Source organism: Scyliorhinus canicula, chromosome 11 (assembly GCF_902713615.1).
Source record: "Scyliorhinus canicula chromosome 11, sScyCan1.1, whole genome shotgun sequence".
NCBI classification, from domain to species: Eukaryota; Metazoa; Chordata; class Chondrichthyes; order Carcharhiniformes; family Scyliorhinidae; genus Scyliorhinus; species Scyliorhinus canicula.
In genome coordinates, this window is record NC_052156.1 from 18,337,982 (window position 1) to 18,352,485 (window position 14,504).

At 45.1% G+C, this 14,504-nt stretch overlaps 1 protein-coding gene across 1 annotated transcript in view; it reads right to left on the reverse strand.

The window, feature by feature from the left end:
* slc26a6 (solute carrier family 26 member 6) overlaps positions 1-14,504 on the reverse strand; it is a 92,761-nt gene that overhangs the window by 40,162 nt on the left and 38,095 nt on the right. Inside the window, exons 4-9 of the mRNA XM_038812391.1 lie at positions 14,059-14,169; positions 11,290-11,468; positions 8,670-8,834; positions 3,207-3,359; positions 1,390-1,472; positions 248-395 (exon numbers count right to left, since the gene is read on the reverse strand). Coding sequence (XP_038668319.1) covers positions 248-395; positions 1,390-1,472; positions 3,207-3,359; positions 8,670-8,834; positions 11,290-11,468; positions 14,059-14,169 — 839 coding nt within the window. The remainder of the gene's footprint in view (positions 1-247; positions 396-1,389; positions 1,473-3,206; positions 3,360-8,669; positions 8,835-11,289; positions 11,469-14,058; positions 14,170-14,504) is intronic.

Here is a 14,504-nt window from a genome sequence, read left to right on the forward strand (position 1 = left end):
TAGCCACAGTCCCAGATGACCACAGGCTGCTTTCCCCTTTGAGGGGGAGAGCTGACTGCTGGTGATTTTCCTGAGGATCACTACACCTCAGGCGAGGGGCACGGCTCATGAATGGCCTCAGCCGGTATGGGAATTGAACCCCTGCTGCTGGCCTTGCTCTACATCATGGACCAGCCATCTAGCCAACTGAGCTAGCCGAATGGCTTACACTGTTCCTAACCCCCAAATCATTGGACTGCTGTATTACCTGATTGCTGTCCACCTGGTAGCCGTGTTTAAGAGCGAAGATCTTGCCCAGAGATATTGTAATGCCATATCCCACAATGGCCAAAGCGAAAGCATCTCCGAGAAGACTGGAGGCCATGCTGAAGTCAGGTGGAACTGGGGCTTGCAGGCTGTGTACAGTGCAAATGAAAAGAGGAAGTAGTGAGATCAGATCACTTCTTGAAATAGGCCCTGGAATAAGCAGATTGCAGTTGATCTTTTACCTCAACTCCATAGTCACGCACTATCTCCACATCCTTAATTCCCTTAGCATCCAAATGTCAAATGACCTTGATAAGAGTCCATGGGCTGGATTTTCCCAGTTGGGCAATGGTCGTGATGCTCACCCGAATTCCAGATTGAAGCCTGGAAGCCGTTATGCTGGGATGCCTCTGGTGGCTTTCCCAGAGTTTGCCAAGTAAGAAGCAATCTCCAGGAACCCTGTGCAATTACAAATGACCACAGAACTGAGAAGCCCAATAGGAGGTCCTTCTGTGATGTGCAGTGGTGGTGGCCTCAGTGAAATCTGGTGGGCCTCCCAACAGGCTCATGGCGGGGATGGGGGGGGGGGGGAGAGGGGGCAGTGGTTGTTGCCCTCCTTGGGAGGCCCTCCATGGCTCGTGGAGGGAGATCCTCGCTGTGCAATGGCTGCTCTTGCACCTCATTCCTGCCACCAGCACAGGACTCCACACCCGCCACCAACTGCTAGGGCCACCGTGCCTGGGCCTAGCTTTCCCCAATGAAACATATCCCACTTTGAGTGTGTTCCTCCATTGAGGCTCCCTCTTCCTGGCCCCCACGCGCAGTGGCTCGGCTGAGGCTGGTGTATGATTGGGGGCAGATTGCATTCCGTAAATAAACGCCAACCCCAGAAATGGTGGGACTTCTATCCTCTCCTCAAAATGCAGCCTCTGGCCTACAGGAGATGCAATTTGTGGTCAGCGAACGGGTGCACTCAGGGTATCTTCGCTCTTTTCCAATTATATGTTCCCTTTGAGTGTCTGTCGTTACTTTTGGAGCTGAATTTAGGACCCTGCAAAGAGCTGGGAAATTTAATGATTAAATAGAAAGGAAATTCATTTAAACAAGAAAACTATTTCTCAAAATATCTCACACTCAACTGACCCTTTAGGAATCGTTCCCACAATTTCTATTCCAAATTTTCCGACTAGGTCAACGTTTGATGAAATCACAGTGGCGATTATTACCTGTTTGGGAGGAGAACAGAAAATTAGCCATTTTAGGTGTTTCTACCTCACTGATTGGGATGGATCCTGCCTGCATGGATGGGGAGTAGAAGTTGGGACTGTTTCCGGATCCCCAACTCGCTCTCAGGGGGAAAAGTCACTCTGTTGGAGTTTCATGGGGGCACTCCCTTCCCTTTCCAATTAAGGACGGTGGTTTGGCAGGGGGTGCCAATCAGAGGTCTTCCGGCTTGGGAGAAACAGCAGTCTGCGGTAAGGGGTAAGTAACCCGGAGAACCGCCAGCATGGAGGCATCCTTCGGCAACTTTGTCAACCTTAAATTTAAAAACCAAGAGTGCAGCCAGGCCGTACCGTGAAGGTGGAAGCCTCTCGGTGAACTCGCGCCCAGGCGGACAGGGAGGGCCTGTCAGTCTGCCTGGAGCATTGTCCCCCAGGCCTATCGCTGGGTGCTCACTTCCAGGATGTTACACCGGCCCCTACAGTGCAGGGAACTGGAGGCCGAAAGGCTCCCAGTCACCCTACTTAAATTTGCTTCAACAAGGGCCAAGAACAAGTTTAATTGGCTGTCCACCACATCAGGCAAGGTAGCTGCTGATTCCACTGATCCTAATCCCACCTCTGCCAAAATGGCCGGTGCCTGGGCTAGTGTTGGGTAACCAACCGCAGTGACTGTCCCTTTCCGGGCAACACGGCAGAAAAAGGTTACCTGGCTTGGGGCACCAATTGGGACTCAGCGTGTGGAATCACCCCAGGGGGTGGAGCTCCCTTCGTTTAGAGACACGGAGGGAGAGACCTGAACAATTCTTATTAACAAATCCCCTTTGTGTTCACCAATGAAGTCTGTGAAAGTGCATCTTTACACCAACAGGCCTGAAAATCCAACCCGAGAGTCTTTTCTTCCCCATAAACTCAGGTTAGCTGAATTGCTTTGTCAACAACGAGATTTTATTACTTTAAAATATGGAAGGAGGGAAAGAAGGAAGTTCAAAATTGATTTGAAGACTCAAATTCTACATTGGCATTTATAACAAAATATTCTCGGTGTTAAAATTTATAGCCCTTTAGTTTCTTCCGACCACTTTAAAGGAGGAAGAATGAAAAGTACAAGGGAGAAGTAACACATTTCCTTGTGTTGAGCCCGGGGATTCCGGTTGAATCTTGTTCATCGTGCCTGGATTTGGTTGCTGGTTGTCTCTAACCTTGCTGAGTTGAACTAGGGAGATTGAGCAGTCATTCCTGTACCATTTTGTGTTATGTTATTGTTAGTAACATAAGCTGCCACTTGATGTGGGCTCTGCTGAAAGATGCTCCAGACTGGGAGATAAGTTTAACGTATTTGTTGAATGATCAACAATGCTCTTAAATGAGTTTGACAGTCTACTAATCTGCCTCTAGTAACTCAGTCTATTCTGCTAACTATACAAGCTTGCTCTCAACCATGTGCTAGGGTGTGATGTTGCTGATAATCAACCCTGTCCTGCTCTCTTGGTTTCTACCGGTGGAAGAGGCAGAGCCTGTGTGCCTTGTCCTTTTTATATGGGTCGTGTAGTGCCCCCTTGTGGTAATGCCACATCTGGGTGTCCTGATTACCCATTGGTTGTGTCCTGTTCTAATGACCCATTGGTTGCATGTCTGCATGTCATGGCATCTCTGGTGCTCCCTCTAGTGGTTACTTAGTTGTAGTGTATTTACATTAACCCCTTGTGTATATACAGTGATGTACATCACCACACTTACCTCAATGAATTCGATAGGAATTGGTATTGGCAATTTAGACTTGAAATGGTCATTTATCACTTTCACAGCAAACATTGTGGACATGGCAATAATGCTGACAACCATGGTGCCAATATTCGTCAAGTGCAGTGCTTTGACCACATCGATTAAAGTCTGAAAGAGACAGAAGCAAAACATGAACACACCAATTGATAGACAGCCCTGGGACTTGAACTCACAAGCTGCTAGCAAGGAACAAAATCCTCATTGCTTTGATGTAAAGGAAACCCCGTCTCTTAAAGCGCATGCTTTAACATTTTTTTTAAAATTACATTTTTATTTCATATATGGACGGCATATTAGGAACTGGAGCATTTTCCCCACTCTTCAAGCCCAGCCCCCAAAATACATTAGATGGAGAGTAAAGCTTCTGTCTCTGTGTTTTAATTAATCATACTGTGTTATGGCTAAGTACATTATTACAGAGTTGCATTTCTTAATAACCTTCATTAGCACCTTGTGCAGTCCGTGTGGAGGGATGTCAGCTAACGTCACCAAAGAAGCACAAAACATGGCCAATTCTGATGGCTGAAAGAAAATAAGGCCCAACAGAACCAATGGTTCCAGGCTCAAGTTTCGGCCTGGTATGAGTTAGCATTCTCAGGGGAACAGAGCTCCTATAATTGACTTTAGTACCTTGAGCTTGGCAAGGGAGAATTAGTACCTGCTCTTGTTTGATGTTTGGTCACCTATATGTGAATGGCTGGATTGAGCAGAGATGCCCCAGGATTGACCATCCCTGGGTGGGATTCGCCGTCCCGCAAGCCCCGTTACCCGGCGCGGCGTGCCCCCACTGGCAGCAGGACTATCCATTCCCCCAGCTGGCCAATGTGACTTCCCATTGTGGGCCACCCCATTCTGTCAGGAAACAAGGGGGCATGGGTGCACTGCCGGTGGCGCGGAAGATTCCACCGATGGAGAATCCTGCGGCCTGTCTATTGTCAATGTCTAAGTTCCCAATAGAATCACAAACCTAAAGTTGCCATGGTCCAAGATGACCATAGGCTGCTTCCCCCTCTGAAGGGGAGAGCTGACTGGTGGGGTGATTTAACCTGAGGATCAACCACACCTCATGCGAACGACAAGATTGAGAAGGTAGGGCCTTCATGAATAACCTCAACTGGTGCAGGAATTGAACCTGCATCGTTGGCCTCACTCTGCGTCATGAACCAGCTATCTAGTCAAGTGAGCTAAACCGGCTGATCAGAATCATATAGCACAGTGGAAGGCCATTTAGCCCATCGTACTTGTACCAACTTGCAAAAGAGTTAGTTCCAACTCCCTTTTCTCGTATCTCTGCAAATTGTTCCTTTTTGAATGTTTGTCCAATATAATTTTGAAAGTTATTGAATTTGCTTCCATTACCCTTTCAGGAAACACATTCCAAATCATAAGAACTTGCTGATTAGAAAATATTTTCTCATCACCCGTCTGGCTTTTCTGTCTGTAGGGAGATGAAAAATGTCCCTATGACGAAGGTAGTAAAGGAATCAATAATTTACTTTAATCATGATAAAAATTAGTGTGATTACTTATGATGTTATTTATCATTTGTTCTCTATCACTAAGTGAAATGATTATTATGGAGGTTTGACTGCACAGGTGTACCAGTTGCTTGTCGAGCCAGATGGATATCTGAACCCAAGTTCCAAAAACAGCTTCTTCCCCACTATAGACAAAATTCAAATCCAAGCTAAGTGTCGCCAAATCATACTGAAGGATTATCTAGACTGGAGTGAGAAAACTCAGGAGCCGAATGCTAGATCCACCGCTCCAGATACCTCCCATCAGTGAGCCAGTCTGGCTAGCCAATCATTAACAATTGTAACCATGCCTTGTCCTGTAGGCCTATCATGTTTTGATATGCGATGACTGTTGGAGAGACATGTATTGATTCATTACCTGATTTTTCATCTTGCCGCCATTTCAACAGGAAAATATTCTTCCTATCTCCTCTTCAATGAAGATAGATATGAGACATGTGCTTCAAGGGGTTGGTTTAGCTCACTCAGCTAAATCGCTGGCTTTTAAAGCAGACCAAGCAGTCCAGCAGCACGGTTCGATTCTCGTACCAGCCTCCCCGGACAGGCGCCGGAATGTGGCAACTACGGGCTTTTCACAGTAACTTCATTGAAGCCTACTCGTGACGATAAGCGATTTTAATTTCCATTTTCAATTACCCAAAAGTCGCCCATTTCATTCCAGCATAAAACCTTTATTGCTTTCAGAATTCACAAATAGCAACCAGTTACCCTTTGGAATTTCCCCTCTTTTATCAGTTTGAAGCAAGGACAGGCTATTTATAGGCTATTAACAACTACGCCTATACCAGAAATGGGCGACTTGGCCGTGTTCTATGCCCTTTCTGAGTACTGGCAATAGAGAACGATCAAGTATTTCACACTTTATACTCATGAGAGACCGGGTCACTCAAAGTTTAGTCACCTCCCTTGTGGTGTTGAGTTGGGTAAAGGGCACAATAAGACAGACGTGATTTATTTAACCCTTTCATGGTTCTGACAATGTGCAGTTAAGGGGCGAAGTATCCTGCTGATTTGGAAAGGAGAATCGGGGGATGGTATCTAATGACACACTGGCTATTTTCCCGTTGAAATGGCGCCAAGATGAAAAATCAGGCAATGAATCAATACATGTCTTGATTTGACGATGGATTTTAGGTTTCTGAAGGCAATTGATGAAGTAATTATAAAATGGAGGCAGGATATTCAGGACAGAAGGAAACATTTCTTGAAATGAAAATCGCTTATTATCACAAGTAGGCTTCAAATGAAGTTACTGTGAAAAGCCCCTAGTCGCCACATTCCGGTGACTGTTCAGGGAGGTTGGTACGGGAATTGAACCCCAGAGGGCTGGTTTGACACAAAAGGTGGTAGAAGTGTGGAACCCTCTCCTCAAAAAATATTATTGGCATAATTAATCGTTTTCAACTGTGATCAATAGATTTTTGTTAATTCAAGTGTAGTAAGGGGACTGGTGGACAAACGGAGTTACGGCACATTTCAGCCGTAATCTCACTGATTTACAGAATAGAGTCAAGGGGCTAAATGGCCTACTATAGTGCCTATGTTTCTCTGATTCTCTGATTCTATCAGATTATTTTTATCACTGTGGTGCTTATAATACAAGCGAAGGGTTATTTTGCAGTCTGCCTCCCCTGCACCTGTGGTCTTTGAAAGATTTATGTATATCCATGTTGGTAATTGTGTCCATCTGGAGAAATAGTCTGAGTATAAGTTATTCATTAGTAAACAACTATTGCTACACTTGGCCGTGTTCTATGCCCTTTCTGAGTACTGGCAATAGAGAACGATCAAGTATTTCACACTTTATACTCATGAGAGACCGGGTCACTCAAAGTTTAGTCACCTCCCTTGTGGTGTTGAATGAGTTGGGTAAAGGGCACAATAAGGCAGACGTGATTTATTTAACCCTTTCATGGTTCTGACAATGCGCGGTTAAGGGGTGAAGTATCCTGCTGATTTGGAAAGGAGAATCGGGGGATGGTATCTAATGACACACTGGCACAGTGGTTAGCACTGCTGCCTCACATAGCCAGGGACCCATGTTCGATTGTGACTGTGTGGAGTCTGCACTCTCCGTGTCTGCGTTGATTTCCCCAGGGTGTTCCGGTTTCCTCCCACAATCCAAAGGTGTGCAACCTAGGTGGATTGGCTGTGCTAAATTGCCCCTTCGTATCCAAAGATGTGTAGGCTAGATTATGTGGTTAGAGGGATAGGGCAGGAGAGTCGGCTAGGTAGAGTGCTCTATCGTAGGCTCGGTGCAGACTCGATGGACCGAATGACCTAATTCTGCACTGTAAATTCTATGATTCTATGACCAATCTATTACAATCCAGATTCTGCTACCGTTACAAAATGCAATGGACAGTAATTACACAGAATGTGGTTACTTTGATGGCTTAAATTACATTTTCTTCATATTTTCCTATGTACAGATTGACCAGAATGTATGTAGTGTACAACTACAGCACTCTAAAATGACATAGAGGCATTTTAGTTTTTAAAATAACTTTAGAATACCCAATTCATTTTTTCCAATTAAAGAGCAATTTAGCGTGGCCAATACACCTACCCTGCACATCTTTGGGTTGTGGGGGCGAATGTGCAAACGGGGAGAATGTGCAAACTCAAGACGGACCGTGACCTAGAGCTGGGATCGAACCTGGGACCTCGGCACCGTGAGGCAGCAGTGCTAACCACTGCGTCACCGTGCCGCCCATGACGCATTTTAGTTAATCAAACAAATATATATTGTTGTTCTTTATTTGTTCATGGGATGTGGGCGTTACTGGCCTGGCCAGCATTTGTTGCCCATCCCTGAGGGCATTTAAAAATCAACCACATTACTGTGGGTCTGGAGTCACATGTAGGCCAGACCAGCTAAGGATGACAGATTTCCTTCCCTAAAGGACATTAGTGAACCAGATGGGGTTTTTTAGAATTTTTAGAACAGTACAGCACAGAACAGGCCCTTCGGCCCTCAATGTTGTGCCGAGCCATGATCACCCCACTCAAACCCACGTATCCACCCTATACCCGTAACCCAACAACCCCCCCCTGAACCTTACTTTTTTATTAGGACACTACGGGCAATTTAGCCTGGCCAATCCACCTAACCTGCACATCTTTGGACTGTGGGAGGAAACCGGAGCACCCGGAGGAAACCCACGCACACAGGGGGAGGACGTGCAGACTCCACACAGACAGTGACCCAGCCGGGAATCGAACCTGGGACCCTGGAGCTGTGAAGCATTTATGCTAACCACCATGCTACCCTGCTGCCCCATTTTTACAACATTCAGCAATAATTTCATGGTGCTCTTCGTTCTTGATTTTGTTTGATTTTAACTGGCACCTCTGCCCATTCACTCCTGTGCTCACTGACCGCAAATTAAAATTTCTCTTTAATAATCTTTATTACGGTCACAAGTAGGCTTACATTAACACTGCAATGAAGTTACTGTGAAAATCCCCCCAGTCGCCACATTCCGCCACCTGTTTGGGTACACGGAGGGAGAATGTCATCCAGAAAAAAGCAAATTACTGCGGATGCTGGAATCTGAAACCAAAGAGAAAATGCTGGAAAATCTCAGCAGGTCTGGGCAGCATCTGGAGGGAGAGAAAAGAGCTAACTTTTTGAGTCCAGTTGACTGTTTGTCAACGCTGAATTTGGCTGAATGTCAAATTTTGTTTAATTACCATCCTGCCAACTGCTTTGGAATTCTTTGCAATTTTACAAATGCAATTTGCTGGGGTTTTTTCCCCCCCAGCATTGGAGATGAGAATGCAAAGTACATCTGACAATCATTGGATCCAGTAGTTCAGAATCCATCAGCGGTCACAAACCTAAATCTCACACTGCACAAAACCAACTATTACTCACATAGATTAGTGAAAGGGGTCCATTCTTTCTGGGAATAGAAATGCCAAACACATACTTCAGCTGTGACACCAGCACATGGACTGCTGCACCAGTTGTATAACCGCGGACGAGAGGGTCAGATAGGTACGTGACAACAAATCCAAATCGTATCATTCCCAACAGGATCTGTACAGATTGAAGAAAAAAACAAGCTATTGATACAACAACCTTGCTTCCACCCTGCTGATGATCATGATGCAGCGTAGGATCTATTCTTCATCTCATCTCCACTTAACCTGTGGAATTTGTCAGAGTTGTGTGTGTGTACTGGTGAGCTTGTCTAGATCAACAGGTTTTTTTTAGGTGGACAACTATTAATACTCTTAGCTATGTTGCATGTCCTTTGTGAGCACAGGCAATTGAAACAGCTCAAATATTTAACATAACTTTATCTTCTTGAAGATCACACTTATGCTTCCCAAATTGCTGATGATATTGAATGGATTGGACAAAGTCCATTATAAGACAAATATAACTTATCTTAAACTTTTAGCCGCAAAGAATATCAGCAGGTATCAGAATGGCCATCAATTATGGACCAGCCAGTGATAGATCCTGCCTGTTATTGATTTTGGCTCTTACGGATCTTGCCTGTTATGGGCCCTGCCTGTGATAAACTCTACACGTTATACACCCTGCCGTTTGTGGATGCTGCCTGTTGTGGACCCCGCCTGTTTTGGACACCACCTGTTATGGACCCTGCATGTTATGGACTCTGCCTGTTATACAGCCTGCTCTATCCCTGTAGCCCCATTACCCAACCTAACCTGCACATCTTTGGCCACTAAGGGGTAATTTAGTATGGCCAATCCAGCTAACCTGCACATTTGAGGACTTTGCCTGTTATGGACCCTGCCTGCTGTTGACCCTGCTTGTTTTGGACTCTGCCTGTTACGGAATCTGCCTGTTATGGACCCTGCCTATTATGGACCCAGCCTGCTGTGGACCCTGCCTGTTATGAACCCTGCCTGCTATGGACCCTGCCTGTTATAAATCTGCCTGTTATGGACTCTGCCGGTTATGGACTCTGCCGGTTATGGGCCACGTCTGTGATGCATCTCATTGCCATTCCCTCCATTTATTTTTGCATTACAGGAAAGAACACAAGACAATACAATAGGAGACACGGTTAACCCTTCCCATTTAACAAGTTGAAGTTTCCTCGGAAAACAAACCTATTGAACCGGTTATGTTCTGGCTGTGCAAGGCATGTCTGAGCTCAGTGGCTCCCAGTGTTCCGTGTTTGGGGATTGTGTTTGTCGTCATACACTCTATCATTCTTTCTCCCATGCCATTGTACTTTTGTAATAAAGTAAGTCATTAACACAGCTCCGTCCTTTGGTGGAATATATCGATAAACTGTTTGGGATTGTTGAATTATCCTGTGAGACATGTGATCAGCTGACAGTAACTATTTAATGGTTATTGAAATGAGGAGTATTTTAATTCTATTTTTCACTCTTGTTTTCTTTAGGACCTATGGTTCAATGTACAATTTCACATGGTTCAGCTTTTATGCTGTTCAGCAACTAGAACAAAGGAACAAGATTCAGGTCTGGATGTTGCGGCCGCCAATTAGTGTCTCAGAATCAATATGACTGCAGCAACTAAGTGCAAAAGGTATTTTGAGAATATTGTTAAAAGACAAAGTGATGACGGGTGAAACTGCTGGTTAATGAACGGTGAGGAAAGGTAGGGAACTGGATGAATAATGACGGACAATAATAGGGATAAATAGTGGGATGGGTTGGATGTCAGAATAAGGATGGAATTTAGAATAAGGATGTCATAGAATCATAGAATTTACAGTGCAGAAGGAAGCCATTCGGCCCATCGAGTCTTCACCGGCCCTTGGAAATACCATCCTGCTTACGCCTCCACCCTATCCCCGTAACCCAGTAACCCCACCTAACATTTCGGACACAATGGGCAATTTATCATGGCCAATTAATCGCCATTAGGTGGCACAGTGGCACTGTGGTTAGCACTGCTGCCTCACAGCTCCAGGGAGCCCGAGTTCAATTCAGGCCTCGGGTGACTGTACGTGTGGAGTTTGCACTTTCTCCCCATGTGTGCGTGGGTTTCCTCCAGGTGCATCGGTTTCCTCCCACAGTACAAAGATATGCAGGTTAGGTGGATTGGTCATGCTAATTTTCCCCTTAGTGTCCAAAAGGTTAGGCTGGGTTACGGGGTTATGGGGATCGGGTGGAATCCTGGGCTTAAATAGGGTGCTCTTTCCAAGGGATGGCGCAGACTCAATGGGCCAAAAGGCCGCCTTCTGCACTCTAAATTCTATGATTCTATGAATCCACCTAACCTGCACATCTTTGGACTGTGGGAGGAAACTGGAGCACCCGGAGGAAATCCACGCAGGCACAGACAGTCACCCGAGGTCGGAATTGGACGTAATCCCTTTCTTAAATTCTGAAAAACACTAATTTGCAATTTCATGTGTACCACAGCACAATTGCCACTGGATAGCATTGTTTTAGTGCACTGCAACCCTTAATCCTGTTTCTCTCCCCTCCTCCCCCATCTGAATCCTGGATCCTCTCTTTCTTGTGGCAAAAAGTGAACTCACTTGAAAGATCCCACAGAGGAAGGTGACCATGGTTGCCGCTTTCACTCTCACCAAATCCCGTGCCTCGATATCGATTGTGGCCGTTCCGTTTGTATCATTCTGAAAAATTATAAAGTTCTCATCTGGGGCCATCCGCTCAGTTATGGTCCCCACCATAACACTCAGAACTGCAAAGGAACCTGCAGAAAAGCAGAATTGCTTAGAGATGGAGCAAAATCTAAACATCGGTTTACTGAGAATATCTTAAATGCGATCATAAGTTGCAAATATCCTTTCGCCAGTCAAAAAGCACCAGGAACACCCCCCTTGTTGTAGAATCAACTTAGACAGTGCATTACTCTTCACAGTGTATTGGGGTATCATCCTGTGTAATAATAACAATCTTTATTGTCACAAGTAGGCTTTCATTAACACTGCAGTGAAGTTACTGTGAAAATCCCCTCGTCGCCACATTCTGGCGCCTGTTCGGGTACACAGAGGGAAAATTCAGAATGTCCAATTCACCTAACAGCACGTCTTTCGGGACTTGTAGGAGGAAACCGGAGCACCCGGAGGAAACCCATGCAGACGCAGGGAGAACATGCAGGCCCTGCACAGACAGTGGCCCAAGCCGGGAATCGAACTTGGGACCCTGGCGCTGTGAAGCAACAGTGATACCCACTGTGCTACCATGCCTCCCATCATGCAATGATAAAGAATCATCCTGCATGTAACATATGTCAGCAAGTTTGTGTATGGAGTTGAATGTGTTCGGTCTTTCAGAATGCAACGTCCTGTACACAGCAATGTGATATATGTAGTGTGGAAAGCAATAATGGACGTGCCCTATGGAGCATAGAATGAATGGTGCAGACTTTGAAGTGGAGGCCAAATGTAATATTTTCAAGTTCGCAGGTGACAAAGCTAGGTGGGAATGCGTGTTGTGAGGACGATGCAAAGTGCCTTCAAGAGCATTAGGACAGACTTAGTAAAAGGGAAAGATTTGGCAGATGGAATATAATGTGGAAAAATGTGTCATTATCCACTTTGATAGGAGGAACAGATGTGTAGAGTATTTACTAAATGGTAAGGGACTTGAAAATGTAGATGTACAAAGGGGCCTTAGTGTCCTTGTCACTGAAGGCTAACATGCAGGAGCAATAAGCAATTAGGAAGGCTAATAGTATGCTAGTATTTATTGCAAGAGGATTTGAGGACAGTTGCATCGGAGCTTGATTGGACCAAACCTGGAGTATGTAGCGATATCATGGTTGTGTTGTAATTCACCAACTGACCACGAGGCGTCTCATTAGTATATAAGTGAATGTTAGAGTCAGATGACCCCTCAGACTGGCTGGAGGAAGCTGAAGAGAGAGGTTGCTTGTGCATGATCTTACTGTTATTCATTGGTTGTTCTGTATATAGTTTACCTACAGTTAATATTAATAAATTGTTTATAGCTTTACGAGAGATCCTACACTTTAGCTACAAGTGTTCTTGATATATATATCAGACCATTCGACAAGAACATTACAGATTAGTGTGCAGTTTTGGTTCACTTACTTTATGAAAGATATTAGCCGTGATTCTCCGGCCCGGATTTGTCCCGCTACTGCCGGCAGCGAGGGTGGAGAATTTGGCACTCAGCCAAAACTCCATTCACTGCAACGGGAATGATGAATCCCAGCGGTGTGAAGGAATGAGAATACCACCCAAAATTGCCATAGAGGGAGTGTAACGAAGGTTCATCAGACTTGGTCCTGTGATGGCGGGACTGCCTTATGAAGATGGATTGGGGAAACTGGGCCTGCATTCTCTAGAGTTTCGAAGGATGAGAGGAGATCTTGAAACCAAAAAATACTTATGTGGACAGACAAGTAAGGTCGCTGCAGGTAAGGTGTTTCCCTGGACTGTGGGGGGGGGGTTCTGAACCAGGGGACACAATTTCAAAACAATTGGAAAGCCACTTAGGACAGTGATGAAGAGAACTCTTTTTACTCAGAGAGTTGTGAATCTTTGGAATTCTCTAGCCCAGAGGGCTGTGGAAACTCAGATGCTGAGAATGTTTAATGGAAAGATGGATAGATTTCTAAATACCAATGATGGAGAGGGATATAGGGAGAGTGCGGGAAAAAGACATTGAAGGGGGTGATCAGCCGTGATCATATTGCATGGCGGAGTGGGCCCGATGGGCTGAATGGCCTACTGTGCCCCTGAAGAGAGTGTGTGTGAGCAGTGTGCCCCCTGGAGCATTGAAAGATCAAGTTGCATGGGAAGTGTGAGCAGTTCCCTATGGCGAATATGAGCCAGCAGCCTCGCAAGGAGGACATGGAACAACTTAGCAGCTTTGCGACATCAGTGTCATGGATGGATCCTTCCATGAAATTTTGTGAGGAAAATGTTGAGCAGAATGTAAAGCCTACACAGGCCATGGAGAACAAGAAGCAGCAAATGGCCCACCTGGAGTGTGTTTGGGATATGTGCCAAACAACATTAAAGTGTCTCTCACAAATACTCAAAAAATGGTGACTTCTTCTAAACCACTTCCAAATTTTAACGGTTCCATATTGATCCAGTTACAAATATTAGCCAATGTGTAGCAAACATAAAAATTGATTCCATAAACAAATGTACTGTCTGAACAATTCCTCTACTAAAGAAGCAGGAAAGACTGAGACAGGATGTTCTCCCGTGGATACACCACCGCTAATGAAGAAAGCCATTGTGTCGGCACAATCAGAGGACATTGCAGGGGAGATATTCTTCAAAGAGGAACGCTGCAGAGCTTACCCACTGAAACATGTCTGGATGTTCCAAATATGAAGTATATGAGGACAGGGTAGAAGGATGTATAGAGTCCAAACACAGGAGGAACAGCTGCCAAAAGGGCATATGCCATACCTGCAAAACAAAATTAAATTATCACTCATCCACCCGAACATTTATTTCCTTACACAAATCAAGATGCTTAGAAAGTATTACATCACTCGTGGCCTAAAATGAGTGACTATTGCCCCATTTTAAAATTTGTGATGTACCTCTACCCTGGAGCCTCTCACCAATAGGACAAGACTATGGTGAGATGGCCACTTATCATGTTGCCTTTGGGATTATCCTTGATACATTATGTGGTACAATGACTTTTTGTACTTTTTAAAATAATCTTTATTGTCACAAGTAGCCTTACATTAACATTGCAATGAAGTTACTGTGAAAAGCCCCTAGTCGCCACACTC